Genomic DNA, 16,769 nt, shown 5'->3' with positions numbered 1-16,769 from the left:
TTTACACCAGTAACAAAATTATTTATTTAATTCTCTTTCACTTGATAGTATAATTTCTTTAGATAGGCATAAGCCAAATATGAATCACATACATCAGTTCCACTTAGCTAGATGAATCTAAGGGACAGACTATCAACCTAGAAGAAACCAGTTATTATTTATTCCATGTCAAACAATTTATAAATTGTTGAAGTGCATGTCAAATTCAATGGGGCACTCCAAATTAGGTTCATATGAAAGCTATATTCTGTGGAATGATTTCTGAGTGTGAGAATCTATCTTTCCTATCTAGCATCTTAGCGCATAGAAATTGAACAGATGACCCTGAGGGGAAGGTCGTTCTGTTTACTCCAGAAGACTGCATTTGATTCACACAGACACATTCCAAGGAACGTAGGACCCAGGTTCATCTCTTGGAATCTGAATGAAAAGAACAAATTGTAAGAAATAGCATAAACCTGAAGTAGGCCCCAAACTACCAGAATCCAACCAGGGTCAGGAGAGGCCAAGGAGCAATGATTCGAGAGCTGTGACGGTTCCCAGGAGAGGATCCAGTCAGGGCAGCTACGAGATAGCACATCACCCTCGAAAATGGGGGTGGGGAGGTGGCATTTCCTTCCTTCCAACATCAAAAATCTCACCACTGAATATAAGCAAGAAGAGCTGTGCTGTTTTCTCAGTGGCTGCTACAGGAGCGATTCCTGTCATAACACCTGCCTAGAGCCTGCTAGAGGGGAGAGTGGAGATAGCCTAATGGAATGGACAGTGTTCTTGGTTCTAGGTTCAGGGTATAGTTCCTGAGCTCTTGTTACTAAGCTCAGGAGATGTCCTGGGAAAAGAACATGAACTAATGTGTCTTCCTTTTTCATGTGGTACAGAATGGCATTCCCAGTGTGGTTCACACAGACGCAACACATAGGCACATGCACAAAGGCCAGTGTACTCTTCTCTTGTACCCTCAGAAATTCTAGTCATCATCTTTACTTCTATGGAAAACTACAGTGATGGGTTAAAGAAACATGAACAAGAACTCTAAATTTTGTATATTATTTTTTAGTGGGAATAGCATACCATCTTGGTGAATTTGTCTTCACAGGCCATTCGAATCATCTCTGGAGTCAGAGGACTAGTGAGCTGCCATGGTCCTGGCAGGCCTCTCTCCTGTCGGGCTGCGGTCACGGCATCATGGATGGCAAAATACACGGAACACCCCAGGAACAGCCCAGACTCTCCCAGACCCTTGAGGAAAGCAAGCCCTCTAGATTATGACATGCATACACACTCTCTCTCCCTAGATATATATTCATGCATATACATATCTTCATGTATGCATAGCATATAGGTGCCCATATAACATATATGTAAATATATGTATGTATGCATGTATATATTCATCCATATCTACACATATCTGTATTATAAAATAATGAGGTTTGTTTTTGTCAGTCCTGGGGCTTAAACTCAGGGCTTAGAGCACTGTCCTTGGGCTTTCTCAAGGCTAGAGCTCACACATTAGCCACAGCACCACTTCTGGCTTTTCTATGAATGCAGTACCAAGGATTCTACCACTAGGCCAAACTAAATAATCTTTTGATCCAATATTCCCATTTCTAGAATTCTAATGTATACAAATGATTTTGTCTAGAGAAAGTAAACACAGGCATGAAGGTAATTACTGCAACATGAAAAGTCAAAGGCAACGTGATAATAGCAGTTCATGTTAGACTCCAAAATTTGGAATAATTAAAACATTTGTTAAGATGAGTGCAGTGACTCAAGCCTGTAATCCTAACTACTTGGGAGGCAGAGATTGGAGGAGTGCTGTTTAAGCCAAAATAGAAGTTTAAGACTCCATCTCAACCAACAATGAGGAGCTGTGGCACGTGTCTATTACTGCAGCTACTCGAGAATAACAGAACAGCTGGGTGTAGTAATACAGGCCTATCATCCCCAGCAACACAGAGAAGTGCAAAGTAGCAGGATGGCAGTCCTAGTTGTCCCACACATAAAGACAGGATAGAACCTATCTTGGAAATAATTAATGGAAAAAGGAGCTGGAGATGAGGGTTTCAGTAGTATTGTAGAGTGTCTGCCAAGCACTAAGAGGCACTGTGTTCAATCTCCAGCAGCACAAAGGAAAAAAAACCCAAACAAACAAATAAAAAACCTCTACTAATCAAAAAAATTTAAATCATGTTGTTAAACTAGTTTGTAAGTAAAATGTAAAATAAGGGGTTTTCTTCAAAACCCTGGTAAAACACTGAACAAGAAATGAATTCAGCCTGCCCTCCATCACACAGACAGGATCTGAACATGCATCTATCCATGGAATATCACTTACCTTAGATGAATACAGGGTATTTGAATATTCAGATGGAGGCAAAAAAGAAATGTGCATCTCTGTGGGGATGTCACAGATGGCAGGGATTTTATATTGGCTTGGACCACGGGTGTACAGGACGCCCTGAGGGGAATAATGCAGTTCCTCCTGTGTATAAAGTCCCATGCCTTGAATAAATGCACCTTCAATCTGTGGCAAAAAAAAAAAAAGGAATGTTGGCGTATAAGAAGATATGGTCAATGGGAGGTAGCATTTCAACTTCACGCTGGGCTTTTTTGAATTTTTAAATTGCAATGGAAGAGCATTTTTGGAGTATCTTGGAGCATGTCTCTGGCTGCTTCCCTAAGAGTATTTCTTCCCATCGCATTTAGTGCTATATTCAAAATCAAATAATGGGGGTTCTGATGTTGGTGTAGTCATTAAAGCAATTACTATAGAAGAGTCCTCACCTATCATGGAAACACCTTCATCTTTCATGTAGACAAGGTGACTGAGGGCGCTCACTGACTGATTTGCCATTATAGCAGGCTATCTGGATGAGAGTCCCCTCACTTTGTCTACCATCCTTACTCACAGCTGATTGGCCTTGCAGCAAATCAAATGCTTTTGTTCCTGGGCTGGGAGTCTGGCCTAGTGGTAAGTAAGCACTCTAGCATGCACAAAAAACCGGGATTGATTCCTTGGTACCACGTGCATAGAAAAAAAGCCAAAAGTGGTGCCATGGCTAAGTGGTAGAGCCCTATCCTTGAAAAAGCCCAAGGACAGTGCTCAGGCCCTAGGACTGGCAAAAAAAAAATGTTTCTGCTCCTGTGACCTGAAGGACTACACCAGGAACTCTCTAAGCTTTCTTCCCAGACATAAGCATGCAGTTCCAAACATTTTTCTGACTTAGGAGTTTTTTCTGAGTTTTCATCCTTCCTGTAACCACATCTTTCACTTCTATTTAGATAAGGAGTTACCATGATATTTGTTGACAAATCATCCTAAAACTCTAGGCCATGGTCTCAGTAATAGCCAAGTAGCTGTTTTTGAAGACTCTCCATCAACAAGACTATCATCCATCCTGTAGCCCCAGCCTCAGGGCTGGCTCCCTCCAACACGGACACCGCTGTCCTCAGCCAGTGTGATGTGAACACAAGCGTGCTGCAACTTAGGCTTTTCTTCAGATTTATCTTCCTCACTCTTTCTCCCAGGTGCCTTTCCTGACTGTCTGGTCCATCCTCACTTCCTTCTTGAAGCTTTCCGGTCTCCATTCTGTAGATTCATCATCCTATTCTCCAAAGACACAAAGCTGCCACTGGAGAGGATATATTTTGCTCCAAACTGGAGCTAAGGAACTGAGTCTCCCACAGGTGGAGTGGGAGTCAGGTGTGTGAAGATTCCCGGTGGGTCCCCTGTCATTGGTGAGTGTGTGACTCTTCAAAAAAAACCCACCAGCTTTCTCTCCATAGAAATGCAAATCCAGGGTTGGCGATTTTTCAACCAGACACTGCAATTTTCCAATTTTGTTAATTATTCAAAGTCTGAATCTAAACATGATTGTGGGAGTCAAGTGCTAGTGGTTTAAGCCTGTAATCCTAACTCCTCAGGAGGCTGAGGTCTGAGAATCATGGTTCAAAGCCAGCCCAGGCAAAAAAGTCCATGAGACTTCTATCTCCAATTAGCTACCAAAAAACTAGAAATGGAGGTGTGGTTCAAGCAATAGAGCTTTAGCCTTGAGCAAAAAAACTAAGGGACAGTTATCAGGCCCTGACTTCAAGTCCCAGGAATCACACACACACACACACACACACACAAAATGACTATGGGTATTATTCTACAGGCTATTTATCAATAGCTACTGCTGTACAACAGAAGTATGGTATCCTAACCCAACTTTAAATTCCTGTGCCCCTGCTCAGCACTTGACGCTAATTTACTTACATCCCAGAGGTTTGGGGCCCAGTGGTAGCCTGTAGCTTGGTCATGTTTCAGTCCAGTTCTCTATTGCAGATTATATGCTTCTTCAAACACTACCTGAAATAACTGTTTCCTCCCTCCTTTTAAACAGTAAGATATTTGAGCGCTGTAGATGGTCTGAATGGAAAGATTTTGGCTAACAGGCAGAATGAAGTGATTAATAAGCACTATGGAATGTTTTCCTGCAGATTTCACAGCAGTTTGAACAAGTTAGTTACACATACCTGGCCAATGTCAAGAGCTGGGTTTATGCTGCTGCCAACATCCATGACAATGTCCGTTCTGATGTTCTAGTAATAAAAAAAAATCACCTGCTTATTTTAGTGTAAATAATATAGAGAGAAGCTAAAAAAGTTCTTGCTAGGCTGGCATTGGCATAAAACTTTTTTCTTTCTTTCTTTTCTATTCTTTCTTTTCTATTCTTTCTTTTCTATTCTTTCTTTCTTTCTTTCTTTCTTTCTTTCTTTCTTTCTTTCTTTCTTTCTTTCTTTCTTTCTTTCTTTCTTTTTTGCCAGTCCTGGGCTTGAGCTTAGGGCCTGAGCCCTGTCCTTGGACTTTCTCAAGGCTAGAGCTCTACCACTTGAGCCTCAGCACCACTTCTGGCTTTTTTCTATATGTGGTATCGAGGAATCGAACCCGGGTCTTCATGCATGCTAGGCAAGCACTTTAACCACTAGGCCAAACTCCCGGCCCCTTTTTTTCTTTTTTGACCATGTTATACCAGGAAAAAAGAAACAACCAAAGAAAGAAAACAACCAAGATTTCATTTTATTATGTGACAAATTGCATTATGTAAAACTTCTTGGTCATATTGGGAATTGAACTCAGGGATTACTTTCTTTGCAGGTGCTCTACCAGCTGAGTGTTCTCAGTACTTTTTGCTTTTGTTATTTTTTAGATAGTGCCCATGCTCTTTTTTTTTTTTTGTCAGTTGTGGCGCTTGAACTGTAGGCCTAGGTACTATCCCTGAGCTTGTCAGTTCAAGGTTATCACCCTTCCCCTTGAGCCATATCACCACTTCCAGTTTTCTGGTGATTAGAGATAAGAGTCACATGGACTTTTTAATGCCTGGCTGGATTTGAACTTTGATCCTCTCATCTCAGCCTCCTGAGTAGATAGGATTACAGGCGTGAGCCACTGCACCCGCCTTGCCCATGCTTTCTTTGTCTCAGGTTGGCCTTGAACCACAATCCTGCTCATCACTACCTTCTGAGTAGCTGGGATTATGGGTGTTTGCCAGTTTGCCACCTTGCTCAGTTATTATGTAAAACATTTAAAGGAATATGAATATTCTTAACCAGTTTATGCTCCTGGGTTATTGTTTTTTTTCTTGGAAATAATCTGTATTTTTCCTGGAAATAATGAGAATATCACAGATATGATTGATTTTGAGTTAAGCTATGGATATGTACAATGGATTGAGTTTAATCCATTACAAGAAAACTAATCAATAACACAATAAAAGATAAGACCTATAGTCATCATGAGCCCCTTTGCAAAATTTGTGTCTAAAACTTAAGGCAACACGCAGAGCCTAGAGTCTAAAGTCTAGAGTTCAAGAAGCCTAACAGAAAAGTCTTTGAACTACTCTCTGTCTAGTGTTTACATTTGTGGGGTGGGGAATAGGGGATGAAACTGAAGATAAAAAGGAACAGGCTGAGTCTAGTCTCTGCCAAGACTCCAAGATTTTATTTACAATTAATAACAAGAAAATTAACCAATGATCTAGCATGTTTAACTATAGTAAAACATTATGCGAGGTACGGTGGCTTACATTATCTCGATCAAATAGCTGGGCATGGTGGCACACATCTATCATCTCAGCTACTCAGGAAGTAGTAAATAGGAGGAATGTGGCCCAAGCAGGCTCAAGTAAAAAAATAATAATAATAAAAAAAACATGAGACCTATACCAAATACAAGTAATGCAAAAAGGACTCAAGACATTGCCCAAGTGGTAGGGTGACCGTAGAGTAAGTGTGAGACACTGAGCTCAATACAATTGGAAACTACAACTTCAGGTACTGACATTGCTTACTGAAAAACACAATGAACTATACAGTTATTTTTGGACACCAATTAGTAAGACTCTTGCAGGAGACAAGTAACTTCAACTGGAGATGAGTGTAGATATGTTAAAGTTAGTGAAGGCTCTTGACTGACTGAATTTTGATAGGTCTGGACCAAAGTAGCCTTTCTCTCAGTGAGCGTTATCATCTGCTATTCATAGCTTTTGTATTCCTTTCCCAGAAGATTCTACCAGGGTGTCCGTTTTTGTGGTCAATAGAATACAGAAAGAATAATGGTATATTATTCTAGAATTAAGTCATGAGAGACTGTAGTTTCTGTCTTAGGCACCCTCTCACTTGCTCATATTCTCTTTTTGGCTAGCACCATGAGGGAAATCCAGCTTTTATAAGCATTATCTAGTAGCAAAGAGCAAAGATGTCAGGCCAAAAGCTAGGGAGAAACTGAGGGCTTCTCCCACAATAATGTGGGGTGGAGCTTAGAAGCAGACTCTCTAGTCTCTGCAGATCCTGCTGAACACTTGACTGTGGCTTTGGGGAAAATCCTGAGCCCAGAACACCCAGCTGACCCACTTGTAGATATCTGACGCTCAGAAGTATTATAAGCCAATTAAAACCAATTGCTAAACTTGGAAGTAATTTGTTGCACAGTAGTAGGTAATACGTAGTGTGTATTCAAGCTGAGGACAAATTTTCAGGAAAAATGGAAATTCTACTAACACAAGGAAAATGGTAGAGATATAGGCCTCTAAGGGAAGGCTTCTACGAGAATGTCACATGATGGTCTTTTGCCTCCCATTAATACCTAATCTGAACTTCAGCTCTAGTTTTCATGACTAGATTATTTATCACATCTCCTAATATTGTTCAAGTAAGTTATGAGAAAATATCTTTTCTTTTCCTCCCTCCCTGCCTCCCTCCCTCCCTCTTAATTTCTCCTGCTTTATCCTCTCAAGTGCTGAGGTTACAGAGCACACCATCACATCCAGTGCAGAAGATTAATTTCCACCTCATACTTGGATCCTAATAAAACTAAGGTATATACAAGATATGGGAAAACTCAAATATGTTTATACTAACTTTTGCTTTGGAGAGACGGATTTAGAAATTAGAGACAACTCTCTCTGAATATTTAAATGAGACATCTATTCAAACTAGAATGTTATGTTTAGCGTGACCTTGCTTTTCCCTAACCCAGAGTTCCCTGAAATAAATCTAGACTGCATTAGAAAAACCAGGCATTTGAACAGGCAGGTTCAATAAAGCTATGTATAATTTCCAAATTTAGGCTGATTGTCATTTTAAGTAACATTGTACATGAAAACATATTACAATCTAAGATGTGAAAACAAAGAATATGTGTGTGTATGTATATGTGTGTGTATATATGTATGTGTGTATACATATATCAAGAACTAGACTTGCTTCTGGGTATATTTGGGGGATAGTTTATTATTAAACTAGTAGTTTGACCACAAAACATTTGCAAGGGTCATTGGAATTCTATTTAATTACTAATCACTATTATTATTGATGGGACAAGTAAGTAACTTCTTTTACTGCTAATGGCCCAGATACAAGAAGAAAAAGCTGAATCCCTAAAGCTATCTAAACAAAGGAACATAGATGGGTAAAGGATTTCCTAGCCTGGCTAAGTCCTGCCCCAGGTTGTCTTCTGGTGGTCATCTGGAGAATATGGGTTTCTATGAAATCATTCAAGATTATCATGTGATGAGATTTCTCATAAGAGGTCAGATTTAGTTTCAGTTTAAAAGATTGGAAGGACTTAGAGGAAGGACTACCCATTGTTTGAAAGGTAAATTGGCACACCTATTTTCTCCAAGTAATACAGAGGAACCACATTTTCCTCCAATAAATGGTAAGTGTAGACTCAGGTGCACACAAGTGCACTGGAAGACATTTTCAGCAATACTGACCTTATGATCCCCGGTCAGGCAATCAATTTCAACCTCTGAACAGGCAGCTCCATAGACCAAGTATTCAAAGGGATGGCCCTCGCCTTTTTCCCAGTCCATATATGACTCATAACCCCTGAAACAAACACATTCTTGAGGAACACTGTTAAGTGCTCAAGTCCGATAATCATAGACCATGGTTACAGAGCAGATCCAGGATCTATGCAAGACAGAGGAATACATTTGTATGATGATATGCATAGTCATAACATATACTTAGTAAGTGCATTGAAAATGCAAGTATTTGCTTCTTTCTTATTTGACTTTCATTGTTGAATAAAATACCAGTTATTCCTGACCAGTGAATCCTTAATCCTACAGGTTTATATACTGATTTTATTTGTACTATTGCCTATTATCCAATGTAATATAATTTTACTACCATTAGGTTAGCAGGCATTCAATCCCTATCTCATATCAAACACTATGTCTGAGGAGCTGGTCCCTGGTTCTGATTCTATATCCCAACTATCAGTCTCTATGGCCTATTCCATTCCCCAGTCTTCTTTCTGTAAGGATTCTAGATGAATGTCAGTGACAAAAGGAAAATAGATGCCACCATCTTCAGAGTCCTCTCTCCCATCCCTTGTCTGGTCCCCAAGCCTAGATATACCCAATAAAATGGAAAGATTTGTAAAAAATCATATTAAGCAAAGTAAGCCAGACCCAAAGGAACAAAGGCTCAATGGTTTCCCTCATTTGTAATAATTAGTACACACCTAGGATTCTGCTAGCAAAGGATTGCAATAGCTCAAAAGCTATGCATATAAGGTCATATAGGATGAGACCAAATGAAATGAACTCGAGGATATGGAAACAAGAGGTTTATCTTTGTGATTTATGTTCTTAATGTACTATGTTATTTCTTTGCTCTCTTTTTTTCCTCTTATGGTTAATCCCATGCTGTAACTGTATCTGACTTTGTTACCTGGTATATTGTATATACATTTATTTGTTTATTTGAAATAGGGAAGGGAATGGGGAAAACGAGGGGGTAGGGGGTAGAAACAGGGGCAAAAACATGAGAAGTGTATCAGTGTGCAAGAAGTAATGTGCCCACTACCCAATGAATATAACTGTAACCCCTCTATACATTATCCTGACAATAATTTTTTTAAAAAAGATCATTACAGTGGAGCACAGAAATACAAAGAAAAAAATGCTTCTAATGCCTAGTCCTGATAGGCAGTCAGTGCCCAACAACAAAATCAGGTTAAGAACTTCTGTTATCACCCTACTCTCTGATGGTATCCACTCTCTATTAAAATATAGATAAATTATTCTCCAAAGTATGTCACTTCACATTGATCCGCATATTGACATCAGACAGTTGTCATCAAATTTCTTTCTGCCAGTCTGGAAGGCGTGAATAGTTTCTGTCATATTTGCTGTCTATTTTGCATTTCTCTACATTTGTTTATTAATTCAAGAGGACCAAAGGTGTTTCCCACAGAGTCAACTAATGCTGTGGATTCCACACAATTCATAGAGAATCTTATCATACCACCCACTAGGATTTGACTTATCACCCAACTGGTTTTCATTTTTTTGCCTGGATTTTTTAAAATAAAAAAATCTATCTAGACATCTGGATGAATTAGTAGCTAATTACTACTTATAATATCAGATTAATTGATGGTACAAAACCAGTGTTTTCCAAATTGCAAACAGAACTAAAACTCTTCCACAAGATACCACTGTTATTTTTCCTAACATGAAACTGAATTAAAAAGGAATACTTACCTGAAGTACCCAACAGCTGAAAGGCTAATGCTTTCATCAAAAGCAGTCTGTGCCTATGAAGGAAGAAAATAGGGTGTTTGGAGAGAGATTTCCTCAAGACTTCAATTTTAATTTTGATCATGTGTTAAACTATCAGTGGCGATAACTAGAAAGAACTGAGATGAATCTAATGCTTTCAGCACTGCCCATACCCACAAGTATTTGTGGTTCACTGAATGTGGCAATAGTATTTTCTCAGTGCATATGATTACAGTAAATGGCCACCAGAGTATGTTAAACTTACAGACTTGATGATAGTGGTCAACACATATTCTGCTTATGAGTAAATTTCCAGTCATCTGGAAAGACTTAGCCTATTAGCATGGGCTGTTTTAGGAAACAATAGCTAGTTGTACATTCAATTTTGATATCATATATCTGTGGCCATTTCAGTAGAGGGAAATAATTTTGCTAAATTGTACCATTTACAGCAAATGGTTCCCTGATTCCGCGTACAACTGAGTACTAAGTGGAAAAATGGCTCTTAGGGCCAAGTCCTCAGGTCTAGGAGAGAAAGTAAGAAATGTAGCCGTTACAGAAAGCAAAAGGGAGGGTTGCACATCAACACTGTGCCATGGGCAGTGGAAAACAGACTCTCCGACACCTTTCGGGAGCCAGCCACTTTCAGCATAGGGCAAAGATATAAATGAAGCTACCCATAAAAGGTGGAAAGCTTTCATAAATATGAACTATAAAATGAGTCTTTATGGAAAAATAGAAAACTTGTGGGGATGCGAATGGGAATTGAACCCAGGGTCTTTAAGCTAAGTGCATGGGCTATTCCACTCCTCAGACTTGGAATCATTTCTAAGTGAGACTCACTAAATATTTGGATAGGCCTCTTTGTGTGTGTGTGGTATGGTGCAGAGGTACATGTCAGCCTTAGGATTTAGACTGGGGTCTAGGAGCTGTCCCTGAGCTTTTATTCCTCAAAGCTAGCCCTCTACCCTTTCACCCACAGCTTCACTTCCTGCTTTTTTATTTTGATGGTTAATAAGAGTTTCCTGGACTTTCCTGCCTAGGCTAGCTTTAATTGGTGATCCTCAGATCTCAGCCTCTAGAGAAGCTAGGATTATAGGCCTGAATCATGAGTACCCTGGACACCTGGATTTTAATGCTGCAAAACATAGTAGTTATCATGACACGTGGTCTCAAACTTTACAAAAAATCCATTCTATACCATCTGTTATTTTATAATCTATTACTTCAAAGTGTTTACTAGTTGACCTCAGAATGTATGACTTCTTTTCCAACTAGAATGTATGTGCACCAGAGGGAGAAGGCATTTCTGTTTCAGGGCCTGCTACAAGCTGCACACATCTTCAGGGGCATGTTTCCTATTTATGTCTGAGTGCCTGCATGATTTTCACCTTTGTAGAGGTGATTCGTTGTTGCTGTTCTATGTCAGAAACAGTGGAATCTAAAGAACCACCAGAAAGTATCTAGGTTTTACAGAATGCAACATTCATTGGTTCTGTAACAGAAATATCTCCCTGATGCAAGTGTTCTTTCATTATATTCTGATAGGATTTTTATACGAAGAAGGCCTCTGAGTCTCATTTCGCAATGATGGTACCCTTGCCCTGCTTTCTCATCCTTCTCCTTTTATCTAGCACAAAATGCAGAGAATCTGCACTTCTTACCCAATCCTTCCAAGTTCCTCCAGGATTCTTGTTGATGAGGGGTTCAAGACGTTTCATAAGAGCTTGACAAGCATCCTAGGGGTGAGAGATTATGTTTTAAATTCAAATCATAATCCAAATTTCATGCAGAGGCCAGTTTCAAAACAACATGGAATGTCCTTCCATGGGCTTATGTAAGAAGGCTGTGGAAACCCAGACAAACCAGAGACCACCCAGGAAGAGCACTTAGTGACATGGAAGTGCCTTGTGGTGCGTGGTGCAGGTGTGTACAGGTACATATCAGGTGTGAGCAAGTCTTAAATACAGTGGCCTTGAAAGCCATGCTAAGTCAGGAATTAGTAGAAAAAATAGTTGACAGATTATTGTTTTCAAACCAAGTCTTATGTTATAGGGAAGTTTGCTGGGGTAGCGAGAAGCCAGAGTGGAAGGTAATGAAGCTGGGGTGGAAAGACCAAAACCATCCTTGAGTTCGACTCAAGGTGATAATAACATAACATGGCAATGGAAAGATCTCAAGACATTTCGGACAGAATTGGAAGGACTTGCTGACCAGTAAAATGTCAAGATCAAGGGAGAAATAGAAGTGAGCTTGCAGCACTCCGGGGTGCTGTAGCCCTGATTGAGCCTGACAGTGGGGAAGGGAGGCAAGAGAAGAGTGAATACTCCATCTGAGCCCAACCTGCAGCCTGGCTCTGGAAATGTGAAGGATTTGGATGCCACTGAAGTGGTGTTTACCTTTACTGCCAGCCCATTAAGGTCTGCCACCACGGAACCTCCAGAGACACTGGTGTTAGGCACTGTTTCTGTGCTTGTCCCACGCAAGTGGATATTTGACACTGGCATCTTTAATTCACGGCTGGCCACCTGGTTTTATTTTTTTGAAGAGAATTAATTTTCTCACACTGTGCTTAGTTAAACACCCATGCACACATGTACATTGTACAAAGGAAAGGGACAGACTGCAGAACCATGAGTTCCTGAAGACACAGAAAGCTTCTACTCCAATCCCCCCATTTTTTGGAAAGAAACTGGGCACTATCCTTTATTTTCTTCACTCTACCACTTAAGCCATAGCTTCACTTCCAGACTTTTTGTGGTTCAAGATAAGAATCACAGATTTCAATGCCTGGGATGATTTTGAACCACAATCCACAGATTTCAGCCTCCTGAGTAGCTAAGATTACAGGTTTGAGCTACCAGTACCTGCTAGAAAGTTTCCCTTTTTCTAAAAACCCTGTGGCCAATCTGGGCACCAAGTGTTGCACATACTTTCCTCATTTTTCACTTCCTATGCATAAGAGCCTCCAGGAGGAGAGAGGAAGCCCTAGGCCAAGGCAGGAAGAAATGTTTCATTTTCATCTTTATAATCATACTTCTGTACTCCAACTATTCTTGCTACACCTACCGCCATCCTCTGCAAAACTCTAGCAAAGTCCACATTACCAAAAGTAGAACTGATGCTTAGCTCCTCCCATGAACATTTCTGAGATGCCTCAGAAATGAGCTTCTCTTGTGAGAAAGGACAACAGCCTCAGTAAACATGAGCATCCAAGAAGGAAGAGGTAGTGCTGAGGCTGAGTGCCAACACATGGCTGTTTTGGTCTTTATGTTTAATACCAGAACAAATCACATTGCCAACTTCATTTGATACAAAAAACAAACAAACAAAAAAACACCCTGCTCTTTCCTGGTGGCAGTGTGGCTTGCTAGTTTGTCAATAATTTGTCCAAGAACACAAGGATCCAGTGTCCTTCCCAAAGGCCTGTAAGAAAGCATTTACCAGAGCACATAAGTTCTCAATATAAAGGTCTTATGAGGGAAACACTGCATCTCATCCCCAAAGTGAAGAAAGGAAAAGGAAGGGAAGAGAAGGGAAATAAAATAAGAAATTATTCTTAACAATTCTCTTTTTGTAAAGGTAGAGATCAAACTTAGGGCTTCTACCACTGAGCTAAAGCTCAGCCCCAAGAATTCCTTAATCACAGAACAAAGTAGTCACCTTGGTAAGATTAGATGGGGCGAAAAGCCATAAAGTTAAGCTGGGAGCCAGTGGCTTACACTTGTAATCCTAGCTACCAAGGAGGCTGAGATCGGAGGATTGGGGTTCAAAGCCAGCCCAGGCATAAAGGTCTGTGAGAGTCTTATCTCCAATTAACCACTAGAAAACCGGAAGTGGTGCTGTGGCTCAATGGATAGAGCACTAGCCTTGAGCTGAAGAGCCTGGGGTCAGAGTCCAGAGTTCAAGCACCATGATCGACCCCCTCCCTCCAAATAAGCCATAAAGTTACATAAATAACATGTTAACCCCCCTTTTTTTGAGAAAGAAAAGACAAGATGGAAAGACATCAAAGTAATAAATACTAATAAATTGGGGAACCATGTCTCTTTTTGTCTTATAATTTTCTGCCTCTTTTGAATGCTTTATGACTTGTATTGTTATTATCAATGATTAACAAAACAGAAACCGTTCAAAATTAAAATAAACAAGCTCAAATGGAACTAGGTACACTAGCAGTGCTGAACTACAAGAATCAAATGTGATTTTTCTTTGATAGTACAAGCCCTTAATATGAAAAGGGCAAGACATAGTGTACTACATCAGAATTTACATATTATATTATTGCTCAAGAAAAAGAATTTCAAATAATACTTCTCAGTTAAGATATTTAAAGGAGAGAAGCAAGTAAAACCTTACTGCTACCTTCCTTAGCAATAAAAACCTGACACTTCTGATGCTGTTATAAACTTGACTCGTTGACAAAGTTTCTTCTCTGAGTTTAATCGATTGAACTGTGAAAACTAGTCTCCCATTCTTTCAAAACAAAGAGTATACACTCACACTTTTTACCTCACAAACACATCTGCACAGAAACACAGATAAAATCCAGCTATTTGCATTCTTACCTGAATCATTTTAGTGTGGACACCCTGCCCCATTTCAATGCCACCATGAGTGATCAGAGCCGAGCCATCTAGGTAAATATGAACGAGGGCAGCAGCCTAAGCAGAGAGAGATCGAGAGAACACAGAGAAGCTCTTTTGTGGTTGATACAATCATATTTATATCAATTAACACACTTTCCTTAAAAATCATATTTTCCTTTCTATCTCCCTCCTCTCCCCCCACCTCATTCCCCACTTCCCTCCACCCAGCTTTTCATCTAAACATATATAACCCAGGCCAAGCCAGGGAAGTGTGAGGATGAGTTCTGCCACAAGAGACAAAACGGTTGCTGCAGTTGTACATCAGGTACCAGGTGATGCCAGACACAAGGGGATGGGGGGAAGAGGGGGAATGCTAACTTTTGTTCAGCTACACTTTACTGTCCCTACACAATGTGACATAGAGTTTCACATGTAGTAAATGCTCAAAAAAATGTTCCACAGATGAATCTCCTCGAGCATAATAATGGGATCTATTTCTTAAGTTTGCAAGCATTAAGTTTTCTGAGTGTGGGTGAGATCTGTAGCTTGACCTACACATGTGATTGAGCTACAATTACAGTGGTGAGTGTGTGTGTGTGTTCTATTGTGCCACCCTGCTCGTGAAATTGCTCTGCAAGTCCAAGGAAGCATTTCTTTTTTTTTTTTTTATATGATTTTTTTTTTTTTTTTGGCCAGTCCTGGGCTTGAGCTCAGGGCCTGAGCACTGTCCTTGGACTTTCTCAAGGCTAGAGCTCTACCACTTGAGCCTCAGCACCACTTCCGGCTTTTTTCTATGTATGTGGTACCAAGGAATCGAACCCGGGTCTTCGTGCATGCTAGGCAAGCACTTTAACCACTAGGCCAAACTCCCGGCCCCCAAGGAAGCATTTCTATTGAAGACTGCTGGCTAATTTGTACCATATGGTACTTTAGTCAGCCTCAGGCTATTAACAGTGTGAAATGTGGTTCAGTTAAGTGGCACTATTGGATGGCTCCTTGTGAGACTACTTTCACAAAGCTTCATCTATAAAATCAGCACAAGTAAAGAAATATCACTCCAATATAAACAGAGGGCTTAGTTGAGTGAAATTTAAATCTTAAGCAAGGACTCCTGGTATTGGTGAAGTTAGCTCTAATTCTAAAATTTCCTACATGCCAAAGCATTCAATATTTGGTCTCATACTAGGTGCCAGGTGCTGTAGGGATAAAGGCCCCTGGAAACACAGAGCTTAATTAGCTATGGTGTGTGTCCTTCAGTGGTCACAGTTTTGGTGACATGCATTGAACCCCTGCAGCTATTGTCCAGGAGTGGGGCAGTGTGGGATCTTCTGATGTCAAATCTTTATTTTGTCATTCACTATGTGGATGACTTTGGGTAACTGAACAAATTGAGGTTCCGTGTTCCTCTGCATAAAGTAAAATGGGCAAACCCTAGCCCAAGATCTTCTACAGAGAAAGTAGCACAAATCACTTCAAGTTCCTGCTTCTGACTTGCTGCAGGACTGAGTCTTTCAGGATGTCCCTTCCAGGGCCAGGAGTTTGGCCTAGACATAGGGTGCTTGCCTAGGATGCACAAAGACCTGGGTTCAATTTCAGGTCGAAATAAAGCTGGAAGTGGTACTGTGGCTCAAGTGGTAGAACTCTAGTCTGAAAAGCCTGAGGACAGTGCTCAGGCCCTGAGCTCAAGCCCCAAGACTGCCCCCCCTCCCAAAAAAAGATTGCACATGGAGGATGTGCCTTCCAGAAAGCAGCCTGACCCTGATCCCAAGCTCTTCTCCCCAGCCCTGAGTGAAATTTTTAAGCACAGAAGGACCTGGAAGAGCTTTTTAGTAGCCTCTGAGAATGAATTTTTCCTGCTGGCTCTTTTCTAGTCCCCCATACTTTTTTTTTCCTGTGTTGAATTCCTCCATTCCTGTCAAAGGGTGGTTTGGAGAGAGAACTTCGGGAAATGCCCAGACCTGGATTCTAATCTTGACCCAGCTTCTCCCAGCTATGGGACTTGGAGGCAGGTTAGTGACACTCTTTGAGCCTCAATTTTTTTTTCCACTAAGAAGAGAGTATAAATCTCATGAGATAACATTTAATTTTTATTATTGTTTTATCCTTTTTTTGCATT

General features: G+C 40.4%; 1 protein-coding gene across 1 annotated transcript in view; it reads right to left on the bottom strand.

The window, feature by feature from the left end:
- Nucleotides 1-16,769, bottom strand: part of Aox1 (aldehyde oxidase 1) — a 65,194-nt gene that overhangs the window by 7 nt on the left and 48,418 nt on the right. The window contains exons 27-35 of the mRNA XM_090354573.1: nt 14,633-14,728; nt 12,464-12,592; nt 11,729-11,803; nt 10,047-10,099; nt 8,265-8,379; nt 4,525-4,590; nt 2,342-2,530; nt 1,072-1,239; nt 1-420 (exon numbers count right to left, since the gene is read on the bottom strand). The exon at nt 1-420 is cut by the window's left edge and continues 7 nt beyond it. Coding sequence (XP_090210699.1) covers nt 370-420; nt 1,072-1,239; nt 2,342-2,530; nt 4,525-4,590; nt 8,265-8,379; nt 10,047-10,099; nt 11,729-11,803; nt 12,464-12,592; nt 14,633-14,728 — 942 coding nt within the window. The 3' untranslated portion in view covers nt 1-369. The remainder of the gene's footprint in view (nt 421-1,071; nt 1,240-2,341; nt 2,531-4,524; nt 4,591-8,264; nt 8,380-10,046; nt 10,100-11,728; nt 11,804-12,463; nt 12,593-14,632; nt 14,729-16,769) is intronic.

This window comes from Megascapheus bottae, chromosome 21, assembly GCF_031878675.1.
Source record: "Megascapheus bottae isolate mThoBot1 chromosome 21, mThoBot2.hap1, whole genome shotgun sequence".
NCBI classification, from domain to species: domain Eukaryota; kingdom Metazoa; phylum Chordata; class Mammalia; order Rodentia; family Geomyidae; genus Megascapheus; species Megascapheus bottae.
The sequence above is the reverse complement of the archived record's forward strand: the minus strand, read 5'-3'. Positions and strand labels throughout refer to the sequence as shown.